Source organism: Chanos chanos, chromosome 2 (genome assembly GCF_902362185.1).
Source record: "Chanos chanos chromosome 2, fChaCha1.1, whole genome shotgun sequence".
NCBI lineage: Eukaryota > Metazoa > Chordata > Actinopteri > Gonorynchiformes > Chanidae > Chanos > Chanos chanos.
The window spans coordinates 33,415,149-33,430,850 of NC_044496.1; the positions used below are offsets into that span (position 1 = coordinate 33,415,149).

Below are 15,702 nucleotides of genomic sequence, written 5' to 3' on the forward strand. Positions count from 1 at the left end.
TATTTTTGCTCATTACAGCGCCCCCCACTGGTAAAATGACACAAATTTTATGCACATCCTCAGGTAGGTGTCCTGAGTCTACCTGCCAAGTTTTGTGCCAGTACATCAAAGAATGGCTGAGATATGCCCTCACTTCCTGTTTGGCGGCCTCGCCACTGATTGTGATCGGCTGTAATGGTGAATGTTATTGTAAATCGAAAAGCCAACAAATAGTCCATGCTCCTTGTTTTGATACATCAAACTGTCACTGAGTTATGTCTATACTTCCTCTTTGGCGACTTCGCTGTCGAATACAATAGCAGAACAAGAAATGGTGTAGTGTCCAGACCTCAGGATCAAAAAAGGCATGACTTGAAATAGCAACCATGATTTTAGACCAAACATATGAAGAGTAATAAGCAAAAACATGTTTTTTCTTATTATAGCGCCACCGAGTGGTAAAATGGGGCAATTTGTTTTGGATGCCCTTTGAGCGGAGTCTTGAGTCAGTTCACGAAGTTTGGTCTTTATACACCGAATCATTGTTGAAATATGAGCTCTCTTCCATTTTGGCGACTTCGCCACCAATTTCGAATGGCTGTAATGGGTTGATGCAAACTGAAAAGCCAACAAATAACTTTTGTGAGGATTGCTCTGAAGATCATCTGCCAATTTTGGGGAATATTGGACAAAATTTGTGGCCTGTGAAAACTTTTTAAACCTTTTCAGAAAATCCAATATGGCAGAAAATCCAATATGGGTGAAATTGACAGCATGGGGTGCATTGAACTTGGCTTGATCCATGGAATCCAATGATATTCATTTTCGAAAATCGGGCATGCAGTTTAAAAGTTACATGCGTAAATGCACCTCCAACTTTGACCCATTGGTGGTGCTAGAGCGCTCAAGGTGCAGACATGAAGCTTGGTGAAAACAATCAGGGAACTGTCCCCAATCAGCCAAAATTTACAACTTTTTACCATACACTTAGGGGCTGCTATAGACACCCTAGCCAGAAGAAGAAAAAGAAGATGGAGAAAAGGTAGAAACACAATGGGTGCCTACACAGCTTCGATGCTTGGCCCCCAGTTATTTAGCATAATGTTTCAAGTTTCAAATAATAAGTCCTGTTTGAGGTCAGTGAATTATAGGCAAATTTCTGTATGCAGAGTTTGCATGTCACCTTCTTGAGGTCATCCTTCGCACACATTCGAAATGATCCCACACTTTGGATGGTGACTTGACCAACATAGCCTAATAACTTTTTAATGACAAGGCGCAGCTCCTGAGTAGAGATTGAGGTTTTTGTTTTCATTTTTTTTCTGTGAATAACCAACCAATGAAAACTTTGTCAACTAAGACTCTTTTCGTTGACTAATGGTTTGGTTGACTATTAGGGTGCAGCCCAAGTAAATATTATATTTTCAGATATTTTCTGATGTGTATTTTTGAGGGACAGACTTGGTGTGTGTGCTGGATGTGTAAAATTGTGGGGTGTTTGGTGTGTACAGGAGAAGCTCAGACAGGAGTGTCTCCCTTCGTTCCTGGCGGAGTCAGTGATGGCCATTGGCACACAGTGCATCTGCACTACTACAACAAGGTAAAACTTTATAACACTGCACTACACTGTGAAACAATGCATAACACCGTGCAGCACTGCACAACACTGCACTTTCTGTGTGAACATCACTGCACTGCACTGCCTGTGTGAACACCACAGTACTTTGCTGTCTGTGTGAACATCACTGCACTGCACTGTCTGTGTGAACATCACTGCACTGCACTGTCTGTGTGGACATCGCTCCACTGCACCGTCTGTGTGGAAAAAATTACACTGTCTGCGTGAATGTCACTCCACTACACTGTCTGAATGAACATCACTGCACTGTCTGTGGAAACGTCACTGCACTGCACTGTCTATGTGAACATAACTGCACTGCGCTGCCTGTGTGAACATCATTGTACTACACTGTCTGTGTGAAAATCACTCTCCTGCATTGTCTGTGTGAACATCACTTCACTGTCTGTGTGAATGTCACTCCACTACACTGTCTGTGTGAACATCACTGCACTGTTTGTGTAAATGTCACTGCACTGCACTGCACTGTCTGTGTGAACATCACTCCACTACACTGTCTGTGTGAACATCACTCTCCTGCACTGCCTGTGTGAACATCACTGCACTGCACTGTCTGTGTGAAGATAACTGCACTGCATTGTCTGTGTGAACATTGCTCCACTACACTGTTTGTGTGAACAACACTGCACTGCACTGTCTGTGTGAACATCACTCCACTGCACTGTCTGTGTGAACGTAATTGCACTACACTGTCTGTGTGAACAGGTTTTCTTTTTGAAAGGTTTGATTACTGCAGTGCTGAGAAGAGAACTCTTGTTATGAGGTCATGTAAAGAAAAGTACAGTAAATCTGACCCAATGGGTTTTGCTGATTTCAGCCTACAGAGAGTATCAGTATTAAAGCTTGACTGGAGATCATTGCCTGTGTTTTTTTAACACTTTCTCAAGTGGCTTACAGGCAAATAAGACCTTCTGTAGGCTTTCTCCCTGTATCAGGGCCTAGTAAGGTATGTGTTTCTCAAACACAGCTTGTGTCTCTGTGACTTTGATCCTCACTGTCTTCAAATCCTAATACAATAGGTTAGGGCCAGGAAAGAAATGCCACATTTTTTAAAAAGTCTGTATTTGTCTAATGAAGCATGTCATGTTTCATAGCTGTGAGCAAATTGTCTTCCTTTGTTGACTGTGTGTCATATTTCATTATGTAGTTTCACATGGAATGAGAAACTTTTTTCTCTCTCACGTTCTCTGTCTTTTTCACTTCTGAACTCCCCCCCCCCCCCCCCCCCCCCCCCCCCCGCCTCTCAATACAATACAACTGAGTAGATTTTGTTTGATTTATATTTCTGGTCGGATATTAGCAGTGGTAATACTGTGCAACAGAACAAAGAGTAGATGGATGAAGGTGTGTGGTAGATTTTCTGTGGGGATAAGATGCCAGTGAGGAAAAACCAACCTCTAAACACATTCAGACCCCTTAAACTGGTCTATGAACGAACTGTTTTGGTCATCTTGAGCTGTTATTGCCACCTCAGGCTTTTGTAGAATGATAGATTCATGATCAGGATGAGTGTTTGGTGTCAAAGGTTAGCCTCCCACTCTGATTTTCCCTGTGTTAATAGGGGATTCTTAGACTTGTGGGGTCATGTTTTGGATTGCAGACTGTAGGGTTGCCATGGGAACAGACAGATCAGTCCATATTTGGTGAGACTTTGCCATTCTTTTTGTGTGGTTCTCTTTAGAGACTGTCACACTGATGAGGAAAGTAAATGGATTTTTGACACTCCTGTTGCGTGGGGGTTTTTGCGTGGGCAGCGTGTTTAAGGTCTGATGAGTTTTGTCCTGTCCCTGATGGGCAGTGTGTTTGTCTGAGAGTTTCTGCCCTGTGCCTGATGGGCAGTGTGTTTAAGATCTGAGGGTTTTTGTCCTGTGCCTGATGGGCAGTGTGTTTAAGGTCTGAGGGTTTTTGTCCTGTCCCTGATGGGCAGCGTGCTTAAGGTCTGAGGGTTTTTGTCCTGTCCCTGATGGGCAGTATGTTTAAGGTCTGAGGGTTTTTGTCCTGTGCCTGATGGGCAGTATGTTTAAGGTCTGAGAGTTTTTGTCCTGTCCCTGATGGGCAGCGTGCTTAAGGTCTGAGGGTTTTTGTCCTGTCCCTGATGGGCAGTATGTTTAAGGTCTGAGGGTTTTTGTCCTGTCCCTGATGGGCAGCGTGCTTAAGGTCTGAGGGTTTTTGTCCTGTCCCTGATGGGCAGCGTGCTTAAGGTCTCTGTGGCAAAACAGGAAGTGGAAAGGTATTTCTGGACAGAGGGACTTCCTTGTGACGCTTTTGAAGGTTTTTGCTGCGATGCTATGACTGTTAGGAGAAATATGTGGTGTTTTGTTTTACTTTAGTGCTCTTCCTTCCTTCCCCACTAAATTTAAAGAAAGTAAAATTATACACACAAGCATACATTCAGATATCTTGTGGTCACTGTTTTTGAAGCATGAATGAATAAGAAATGTATCATTCAGGCTCTCTCTCAACTTTCTGACATATACATTTTTAACTAAGCATGTCTCAGTCAGTCTCTGGCATGCTAAACAGATTTCTAAACTATAATGTTTAGATGATGTTGATGTAGCTACTAAATCAAAGTATCTGAGGACTAATCCAGATGGCCAGTGCTGTTTTTCTCTGTTCCTTTGTGATGGAGCAGTGACAGGTGCTGTCTTCACCCCCTGGGCCTTGGTTCATATTTAGGTCCTATTGAGATGGAAGGACAATAGCTGTGCCCCCTGATGAGTTAGTCTCTGGGTACAGTGAGACGCCTGGAGACTCTGAAAATACCAGATGGCCCACAGTTCTTCCACGGAATTTACACAACTCATACATTAACATAATCTGCTGGCCTGGTTTCCATCTCGTCACTCTGACCTTCTGTTTTGTCTACTGTAACTCATAAAACTACATTACTCATAAAGCTGCGTTTGACAAGGTCTCACAATAAGATGTGTTTAATCGGCTGAAATGATCTGAAATTATCTTGAGTTGTTTTTTTTTTGTTTCTTTTTTTTTTTTTTTTTTTGGAGACAATAAGAGCTCCTCCGTCTCCCATACTAAATCATGATTAAATCATAATTAAACATAATTAAATCCTCAGTAAGGATGTTTGTTTGATTTTTCCCAAATATTTCCATAAAACAACTTTTTAAATTTTTACCTGTTGCATCACATGTGAGAGACTTTGGACTTTAGATCACACTTACAAAACTTTTATTTTTCTAATATTGGAACAGTAAATTTATATGCTATATATATATATATATATATATATATACATATATAAACATCTATATTAACATTCATTGACAAATTGACACTGATGTTTAAAGGGTTTCTCAAGGGTCTGGAAGTATAGCTAATCCACTTCACTTTTACTTTGTCTTATGAAGTTTTTACTTTACTCTCTATGGTCAAGTACGTTAAAGCCCACTGCGCTCCCTGAGTGCTACTGGTGGTGTTGTTTTAAATGCTCATATTAGTCAGGGGTATGTGTCATAGGAGCTTTCTTGTTTTTGTTGTTTATTAAAAGTCTGACATGCTTGACCCTGGTGTGGCGAGTCTTGTTTGGCCAGTGGTTCTGTCTGTTGTCATCTCCCATTGTCAACCTGTGTTCACTTAACCTTGAGCTGACCCCTGGGCCTGGTGTTTCACCCTACACAGTTCAAGTGGCATGTTGTTTTGTCTGCAGGTGCAACCTTGTGCTAAAAACATTGTTAGATATTGTAACTGCATATGATATCATATCAGCTTACACACAAACACAGCAATCAACCGCTGAGTGAAACCTCTGGAACTCTGCCTGATATAAGTTATACTTGAGTTGAGGTCAAAAACATTGGAGTTCTTGTTTTCATAATTTAAATGAAACTTGTATTTAACCTTTTGTAAATTGTTGTATCCTTCTCTCAGTCAGTCTTGTGCCTTCAAATGTGAACTGCAAGTAATATAAGACTGCATTTAAGTTTCAAGTTACAAGTTTCAAATTTCAAGTTTCAAGTTTATTTAGAGCCCAATATCACTGTTTACAGTCTCAAAGGGCTTTATATGCCCACAACAAACAAAACAGGATGGCACCCCCTGACTTAATCTTTGTCAGAACCAGAATCATTTAAATATGAATGGTCAGAAAACACTGCATTAAAACATGGATGGTTAGAAAATAATACATTTAAAATATGAACTATTATAAAACATAACATTTAAATATGAACTATTATAAAATATTACATTTAAATATAAACTGCCAGAAAACATTACATTCAAATCCTAAATACCTTTTCTTTATAAGGCCGCTGTTTTCAATGATATGTCATGGATGATCCAGGCTGTTCAAAACAGGAAATGTTGATTAACTTTTTGAATGGAGTAAAAGTTTCTGATTTTATCATTCCTTTCTTTGCTCCAATAAAATGCCTGGTTTTGTGTTTAAAAAAAATGGTCCATTTCTGCCTGGTTCTGACAAAGTGCATACCAGGCATGTTCTCTGAAGCAGGGCTGGATTTATGGGGCTGTGTTTATGGGACAGGAAAGGCCTCATGTCTGTCCATAGGGATCAGTGGCCCATTGTTCTGGCATACAGGTGATGATGTTTGGTGGCACAAAGTTTTGTTTGTGGGCTGAACTGACAGCTTTGTGCCTTCAGCATTCCTCGTGGCACTTATCCTTTGGACGATTAATTGTTGTATTTTGGCATGTGAAATGGGAGAACGTGTAATCATCAAGGCATTCCAACGGAAGGTCGAGGCTGGCCAAAGTTTTTATTATGAGTTGCTTAGAGTTGAATTTCAGCCAATTACCACTCCTGTGACTGTAGGGATCCTGTGTTCATTACCTGCTAACATATTGCTCTGAAAGGGCTTTATGGATTTGGGGGACAAAGAGATTAATGGTGTAAGTTTGTATCTGCTCCTGGGAGAAGGAAAGGAACCCTGTATAACGCTTGGAGGGCTGATACCTGCAGATCACTCTTCTTGTGCTTGTGCATTTGAATGACTTTGGCAATCACCTGACTGTTTTAGATACACAAAAAAGTGGATTATCTGAACGTCTACAAAAAAGGCATGCAATACCCATCAAATTTCAGGGAAATTGAAGTGGCTTCATTATTTAAACATAACTTTGGCGGCAGGAATGATCAGTGTATAGGAAAGGAGTTTTTTATGCAGCACTAAGAGAGTACTGGAAAAGACATTCAGAGGGAATTTGGGCTTGGATAACTTTTGGGGTAAATATTTATCATGAAAGAATTAAAATTTCCCATGTTGACAACTGGCAATGTTGTAAAGTTAGCAGGTGATGAGGAGCCTAAGACATAACCAAGTAGGTGCAAAATATTTACTACCAGAAGCCACCACACCGGGTGATCTCATCTGTCCATCAGAGCATTAAAGAGCACAATCCTCTCCCCAGAGGTACAAGCAACCACAAGTAAATCTTACCACCATTTTTCTGTAACACGTTTAAAACTGCATGACATGAAACTTCATGGAAGAGCTGCAGCCCACAAACTAGCTATAGGTAAATGCGCATCACTGTTTAATATTGCCAACACACAATGGAAGAATGGAAATTAGTTTTGTAAGATGTCAAGTCAAGCTATATGCTGTGCCATTCTGATGGATTTTTTGTCTCATGCATGGTTTGGATTCCCTGTGGAACATTTCTAACCTGAGTGGGTTGCTCTAGCAGCAAAATTCAGAGGGGGTGATGTTATGGTATGGTTTGCAGTGCTGGGTTCCAGGATTGGAACAGGACAGAATCACAGTCCTAACCCTGTGGACCATCTATGGGATGAGTCCCTGTCTTAATCCAGAGGCCAACCTGTGTGGTGAGCTTGAATACAGGATACAGGCATGGCTGTAAACCCCCACTTTGGCACTGGTGCATGCTAAAGCTGTTTTGGAAGAGTGTTGCAGATCCTCCCTCCAGGATGCACAGACATTTTCAACTTTTCCCTTTCCAAAATGTCATGAAAGTATTGTAAGTTTGTAAGAACAGTCTCTGAGGCCGAACAACAGGGCAATTAATGTATTAATTGAAGATAAATGCCCAGTTAATCAGTAACTTGTGGCATGTCATGACTTTTCTTAGGGTGTTGTGTACTTATATAAATCTCACACTGGCAGAGCACTGCCTCTTTACTCCACACAGAGAACTTGATCAAGACAAAACGTTTCGTTGTCTGATATATTTTTTATAGGTGACCACATGGTTGTTTTATCATGTGCTGGGACCTGCATAGACCTGAAAGTTTGATTTTCTTTCAAAGTAGCAATGTGTAATGGATCCTATGGGTACAAAGCCGCATTCAAACAGACTTAACATTTTTGTTTGTTTCTTCCTCTTTAATTGGTATCTTTTGCCAGGAGAATGTTCCCAGTCACAAACTGAGTAAAAATCTGGATTAAGATTAATAGCAAACATTTATAAATGGATTTATTTTTTCATGAATTTCAGAGATGTTGCTAATGAAATGTGTAGCTCTTAAATGGACGTTCTTTCACTGTCAGCCAGAGGATGTGTGTATCAGGTGAGCTGTATGTCCTAAAGTCATGCGTCAGGTTGTGTTGACTCTATAGATAATGTGAATGAAGACAGCAGCATTACCACTATGATCTCACTGTGCTGGAACAAAGCCCCACCACGCTCTGAGAAATATGAACCGTACACATGAAGTCCATACGCTCCATCCGGCTGGAGAGGGACACTTTTTGAAGACGTGTTTTGAAGATGCCATATCATAAAGGTGATGCTGCTTCAAATTTTACATCGAGTGGTAGTGATGAACGTGTTCACAGGCAAACGTCCTTACAAAAACAGTATCTCTGTTCCTGTGTTGTAACAGCAAAGTACATAGTGAAAAACAGTTAGCAGCAGTTTCAGATGTTTACAACATATGCAACATTTCAAAAAACAAACAACAACAAAAAAATGTTTATGGATTACTGAAAAATCACTAATGCTTAGAATTCCACATATTGCATCTACTCTCTAAACCCTGATTTCAGCTGCAGAACACTGACAAATCAAAAAGCAATCTGGTTTTTGTTTTTTTGGTTTTTTAATTTCCCTCCCCACCACTCCCATAGTTTGGCTCTCTCTGCCCTGTTTGAAGAACACAATTTTTCTGCCCTACAACAAACATGCTCACATAGTTTCCTCCCCTCTTTTCTCTGATTGAGTCTCTTTGAAATAAAGCCCGGCAGAGAGAGCATATTTGCATTGCTAGCATTAACTCCTTCAAGTCTTACTCACTCAGCGTCTCAACCAATGTGACCTGTGATCGTCCGACTGATTCATTTACACCCTCTGTTTCGGGAGAATAATAATAGGCATACAGAAAGACATGCAGAACATGGAGATGAATCAGTCAAAAAGGCTTTGTTCTATCTGAAAAAAACCCTGCTGTAGTAAGAGGAAGGAGATTGGTAGTTGGAAAGGAATGGGTGTCGCTTGATAACGCTGATTTCTGCTGCATTGTGGAAACTGTTAGATCCCTGGAGAAATTTGACATAGAATGGTGTTCTTTCTCTGATATCTCCTCTCCAGCAGTGTCTCACTATCCTAATCCAATTATAGTCGCTACTGAAAAGGCCGTGGATCCACAGAGTGTAATGCAGCCACCTCACACTGTGTCTGAGCTAGATATTTCCACTGCAACAACTCCCTAGTGAGCTTTGTTCTTACTGGGGGTGCTTTTTTAACTATGGATTTCACAGATAACAGGGTTCCAGAAAGAATGAGAATTCTGAGCTGCAGAGAACACCAAACCAGTCGCTCCATGATGGCATATTTCCAAATTGCCAAAAGAAAGAAGAGCTCATTTCTTTTGAATTCTATTGCTCAGTCACTCACAAACACTTTAGAAGCCCTAATAAAAGAGAGAGTAGTTCTTTTAAATATATCAACATTAAAATGTTTTAGGTGTGATAAAGCTCTCACTGTATGTTTTGTCCTGTGGCCTAGCACCTGCTGCTGTAGTCAAATGTCTTTACCTCTTGTTTCAGCCTAATATCGGACGCCTCGGCCTTCCCCACGGACCGTCAGGAGAGAAGGTAGCTGTGGTTGCCGTGGACGATTGTGACATTACCATGGCACTGCGCTTTGGAGGACAGATCGGAAATTACACCTGCGCTGCTCGTGGAACCCAGACAGGGCCTAAAAAGTTAGTCTGTCTGTCTGTCTGTCTGCCCCTTTATGACACTGTTTTTCTCCCTTACTCTCAGTGTGTTCTTTTTCACCATCTCACCATAAAACTATAGAAATGAAATGTTGTTACTCCAATACAATTCTGTGTTACTTTTTCTTCATCATGTATGTTTTTATTCCCATATTCATATTCATATTCATGTAGATTGTCAGCTTCCTCTGTTGTAATTTCAAGTTCAGTATCAAAGTTATTCGTTTCTTTTGAGAAATGACCAAATTAGACATAGTTAAGCTCACTCTCCCTTTACCTCCCTCTCTCTCTCTTTACCTCCCACTCACTCACTCTCTCTTGACCTCCCTCTCTCTCTCTCACAAACTCTAGCCCGAGCTTATATTTTGATGTGAGAACATGAGATCAGTGAGACACACAAACCGCAGCCTTGTGTTGAATAGTAGATCATTATAGGAGATTACACAGCACTCTCTCACTCTCCTTCCACTTAGCCCTCTATTCCTGCACTAATCTCCCCCAGATCACCATTCTGCTTCATGTCAAAGCACCCTCCCTGGCTTTAATGGAATCTCACTCCAGACTTAGCTTTGCAGGGCAGTTTGCATCTCCTGTAGCGGTGGAGTTAGTTGGTATTAGCTACGTTTGGGTTAAAGGGAGACAAGCCTTCTTCTGTCAGTAAGGACTGACGAGCAAGCTTTGATTAAGTATATTTACTGCATGCAACTAAGATATACACAAAGTCAATGTGAAGATATATCAAATCACTTAACGTACTGCTGGTAAAATGTAGCCATGGGTAAAGTTCCACATCCAGTACAGTATATGAGAGACCTGATTTACTGGCCAACCTCATTAGTCCTCTGGTAACTCAGCTTTTACTGCAACCAGACACTCTGTCTCCAGACAGCTCCTGTTTCTGTGTAATTAACCCACACTGGTAAAGGGAGCAGGTGCAATTTACACATTTGCACTTCATTAACCCAAATAAAAATAAAATAATGATGAAGCAAAACATTTATTGATGTCTAATATTTGTTTAGTACCACATATGGCCAAATTTAGGATTAAGTATGTGTGAAAACAGTAGATGTGTGATAAGTTTTATGTTCCAGCAGGTCAAACATTTCACATCCCCATTTGACCCACTGGTTCTTTATCTTGACTACCCAGAAACTCTTAGTAGATCTTAGTCAGGCAAAAGTTTTCAGGTTGCAACAGAAATACATTAATTGAGCAAAGAGATTACTCATATTACACACAAAAAGGCTTTTGTTTTCATCAAGCTCTTGAGCAATATTTCTATTTTGGATCCAATTCAGCATCTGATTGGGGTCATTTTGTTTCAGGGTTTTCGAGGAGATCATAAGGCTGGAGAACAGTTTGGATCATTGTCAATAACTGAATATCAGGTGGCAATGATGCAGCGGTCTGTTTCCTGGGAACATTTGATTTGAGTGCTTAGGTGTTTGTTTGATTTGGATTGTTGGGTGTTTGAAGTAGGCTTGACTCCGGTGATTAGTGACTGATTGTGGAACATTGCAGTAAAATATCTTTTCTCTCCCTGTCACAGCACTCAGAGATGGAAATCTCACGGATGATTCACTCCTGCGGCCCTCTGTGTGTGAATAGTCGTGGTGTAAAAGACATGTGAGCGCCTGTGCGTTTTTTTCTTTAACCAGTATTGTTCAGGCTTGCCTGTTTCGTCTGCAGGTCTTTGGACCTGACCGGGCCTCTGCTGCTGGGCGGCGTTCCAAACCTGCCTGAGGACTTTCCCGTGAGGAACAGAGATTTTGTCGGCTGCATTAAAGACCTGACAATTGACAGCAAGCTTGTGGACATGGCCAGCTTCATCGCAAACAATGGCACAACAGCAGGTTAGAGACCAAACACTCCAGTCCATGAAAATGCCTCTATTCCTACCAGAGGCAGTGCCGCTGGCACAAAAAACCACTGATGACTATTTCCTTACTCATTTTCAGTTCAGGGTGATTGAAGCAATCTCACTGCTTTTTAGGTTGTGCTGCCAAGAGGAACTTTTGTACACAGAGTGTATGTCACAACGGAGGGCTGTGTGTAAACAAGTGGAATACATACTCCTGTAACTGTCCACTGGGGTTCGGAGGCAAGAACTGTGACCAAAGTAGGGAATTCTTTTCCTCTCTCTCTCTTGTGGTTGTGTTCTGTTTGTGAATGAACGGTGAAAGCAGATAGGGTGGCAAAAGCAGGCTGTCGCAACTGATACGTGTGTCACACAACACTGCACTGTGCTAAACATACCCACTCACACCTTCAATCTCTGTCCACACTTCCAACCAAGCAGCTAAGGGAATCAGTAGGGTTTTCTTCATGCATAAAAAGTATTGAACTTTTTTACCCGGTCTGTGTACTGAGTGCCCTGGTATTTGGAAAGCAAAGGCATGGAGATGATTTTCAAGACATTATCAGCCTGGAGCCTTGGCCTACCTTTCCCTGGCAGCCAGACTACACTTAACCATATCTCTGACCCCAACCTTAACCCTAACCCTAATCCTATCCTATCCCAAACCCCAACCCTAAAACCTAATCCTATCCCACACCCTGGCCATGATTATTCTACAAGATACTGCTAGAGCTGTCTCTTCTCCTCTGACTAAATTACTCAAATGGTGCTGGTCTCCTGCACCATGATGGAGAATGTATTTTAATACCTTGAGAAAAAGTTTGTGATTTTGATTTCAAATTCTTCTGTATATTTTTTAGAAGCAGTGTTATCCCACTGATATTTTTTAATGTAGTTTGAACTTTGACTCATTAACATTTAGTCGATTTCTTTTGAAGTATGTTCCTCAAAAGAGAAACGACACTGATGGATTAAAGATTCAGCTTCATGACAACCCACAAGTATTTTTTATAATTTGTCAGGCTGCATTAATAGTGAGTATAACACATGGTAAAATGTGATGGTGTGGTGAATAAGACAGAAGGAAATGGAGTTATAAGTGGCTTAGTGGTTTCAGAGAGCTTAGTTTGATCTACTTCCTGGTGGTTTTGCTCTTTGATGAGGTCTGTGCTTCAGATCTGCTCCTCTGTTTGACAATGTCATGACCTGCCAATGCTCATCTATGACCTTGACAATGTCATGATCTGCCAATGCTCATCTCTGACCTTGCTCCTGGAACCACTCAGAAACATGATCTGCTGTGTGTCTGTGGCCACATTCAAGATTCAAGATTCATTTTATTGTCCCACACTGTAGGAAATCTGGCTCGGGCCTCCACTCATGCTGCATCCATAGAGAAAAACATTTCACATGCATAAAAGACAGGGTAAAACAGCTACAGGGAACAAGAAACATATCTAAGAACATAATAGTCAAAACATACAGTAACATGTAGTAAAAAAGACAGAGAAAAACATACACTGATTAAATAGATAAAACCTATAATTCCAAAAAAGTACAGAGAGGCACTACAACTGGAAAATGGTCACATCAATTCTGTCCCTGTGGCTGCCATTTAATTTTTTTTTTTAAGTAGGGATAAAAGAGTTTTTAAATCTATTCAAGTGACAACATTGTATTTTAAACCTCCTCCCTGATGGCAATAGCTGGTACTCAATGTATAGCACATGAGATTGATTAGTTAGTACTTTTGTATATATCATTGTATTGACCCGGGAATGCTTACAAGCTGTTCTACAATTATATTTGCACGTCATACCACAAAGAATGGGTATTTTGCTATATAGAGGAATCCAGTGAAGCCAGATGAAAAACTAATGTAGACCTCTGCACATGAGTCATAAAACATGGTGTACTCCTGGATTGCTTACGCCTGAGGGGCAGACAGGTTGGGGTGCTAGCGAAAGTGATATCTGACAGGTCTTGGTCATGGATAGGCCAGGTTGTGTTTTCATCTCCATGTCTGAGCTGATGATTCACAAGACCTGATTAATGCACAGAATTACGCCATGCTCCTCACATTGGAGAAGGCAATGTGTAGTAATCCATAAACAGCTCTGCTCAAGTGGAGGTTTAGAGCAAAACCTGACACACTTTCACTGTCCTCTAACCAGTGATGAGATAGTTATTCAGACAAAGTAATCCATTACGGAATACTAATTACTTCTCTCATTAACTCATGGAAAAAGCAACTACTCGTTACACATCACTTTATTTAATTTCAGATTACTTTATCTTCAATATACATTACTTTATTTCATTACACATTACTTCATTTCATCATACATTATTTCATACACATTACTTCATTTCATTACATATTACTTTATTTCATTTATACATTACTTTATTTCATTACACTTTACTTTATTTCATTTATACATTATTTTATTTCATTATACAGTACTTTATTTAATTTACACACTACTTTATCACTTTACTCTCTGAAAGAGAGTACAAATCTACAAAATGGAATCTACTAGGGCCGCCCTGTGAAAGTCGACGAGTCGAATTATCTGTCAGAAGGTGCATCTGAATAGTCTTCTATCTTTAGGAGGGTTCCTAACTGACTAAAATGACCCGGAAGTATCTAAGTGGCAGCCATGATAAGAGCTGGTCGAGTTCTCTAAATGCTAAGGAAAGGTGCTTCAGTGCCTCCAATCCTATCTCCTTTGCCATACGGTACACTGGACCATTGTTTACAAAAGGAAAGGAGATAATTTCGTCCCATAATACTTTGCGGTACCCAACATTTAAAGCGACGCACTGCGAAAACAAACGATTATTTGAATGCAAAATACTAACCGCTGGACAGTGACAAGCGTATCCTTGACGCAACACAAAGATTATCTGGCTGAAGTTTTCTCATTTAATGATTTGCTGATCCTATACAAGTAAAATAAAATAAGTAAGTAAAAGTAACATGACTAAGTGATGGTGTCGGTCTAAATACGTATGCTCTTCAAAATCTGTTTAGAAATAACAGTTTCTAAACAGTTTCTAACGATTTCTGACTATAAAAGGGCTTCTCACGCAAACCGCGTCGTGCTCATGCATTCATACGTAAATTCTTAACAGTTAAAATTCACAATATGAATTTAAATAATCTACAAACAATATTCCAATTATCTCTGATTAAAACTAAGTATTGGTGCTGAAATACAAGCATTAGTAATTGCAAATCAAATTAAATGATATTTCCTAAAAATGGATCAGATCAACATGACCGATAAGGGATATGAGACGTTTATAGCCAGATGATGTTTTTGATTTAGTATGTTTGAAACTTGAGAGTGGTGGTATGTACAATAGTAGATTTGAAGGCCTATGCCTATCATGCATAAATTTCTCAATTATTTTCCTGCAGTCATACTGGGATTCATGTTAATAAATGTGAGTGGATACGAGGGTGAGCATGAGCAACCATTCATTTCACTTTTGTGAAATGGTAGCCTATATGCCTTTTTTTGTTTCAATTCTAAGCTTGGTAATTAAGTAGCATTTTTCAGTGGGTTGTACACGTTTACATGCCGTGAAAAAACACGGTATGAACGCACGAGGCGAAGCATCTAAGATGCGATTTTAGTAGTCCATCTTCGGAACATTGTAGTTTCACCACGGCAGATCTACGTCAGTAATATCCTCAGTCGCAAGATTACGTAGCCTAGTGTAAGTGCAGTCGGATTCTCTTAGCACCGCGGTTGTCTTTAAGAGTTCTCCTTCCCATCTTTCCTTAACATCATGACGTTTTCCATCGAGGTCAAGGAAAAGTGGTTAGGAAAAGACTTGGGACGTAAATGTTTTGACTATTCGGAGACCCTGTAACTACATGATCCGTCCCGGAAGCACGATCCGCTCTGCACATGCATGCGCTTTCGCAAAAGTCAACTCAACCCAATCCTTAACCCTAACCCTAACCCTAACCCTAACCCTAACGGTCAGCGTACTCATGTGCAGAACGATCCGGGACAGATCATGCACTTACAGACCCGTCAGTCTACT

At 40.4% G+C, this 15,702-nt stretch overlaps 1 protein-coding gene across 1 annotated transcript in view; it reads left to right on the forward strand.

Annotated features, from left to right (window-relative positions):
* Window positions 1-15,702, forward strand: part of celsr1b (cadherin EGF LAG seven-pass G-type receptor 1b) — a 67,985-nt gene that overhangs the window by 17,158 nt on the left and 35,125 nt on the right. The window contains exons 5-8 of the mRNA XM_030764957.1: window positions 1,491-1,579; window positions 9,607-9,764; window positions 11,472-11,635; window positions 11,776-11,901. Coding sequence (XP_030620817.1) covers window positions 1,491-1,579; window positions 9,607-9,764; window positions 11,472-11,635; window positions 11,776-11,901 — 537 coding nt within the window. The remainder of the gene's footprint in view (window positions 1-1,490; window positions 1,580-9,606; window positions 9,765-11,471; window positions 11,636-11,775; window positions 11,902-15,702) is intronic.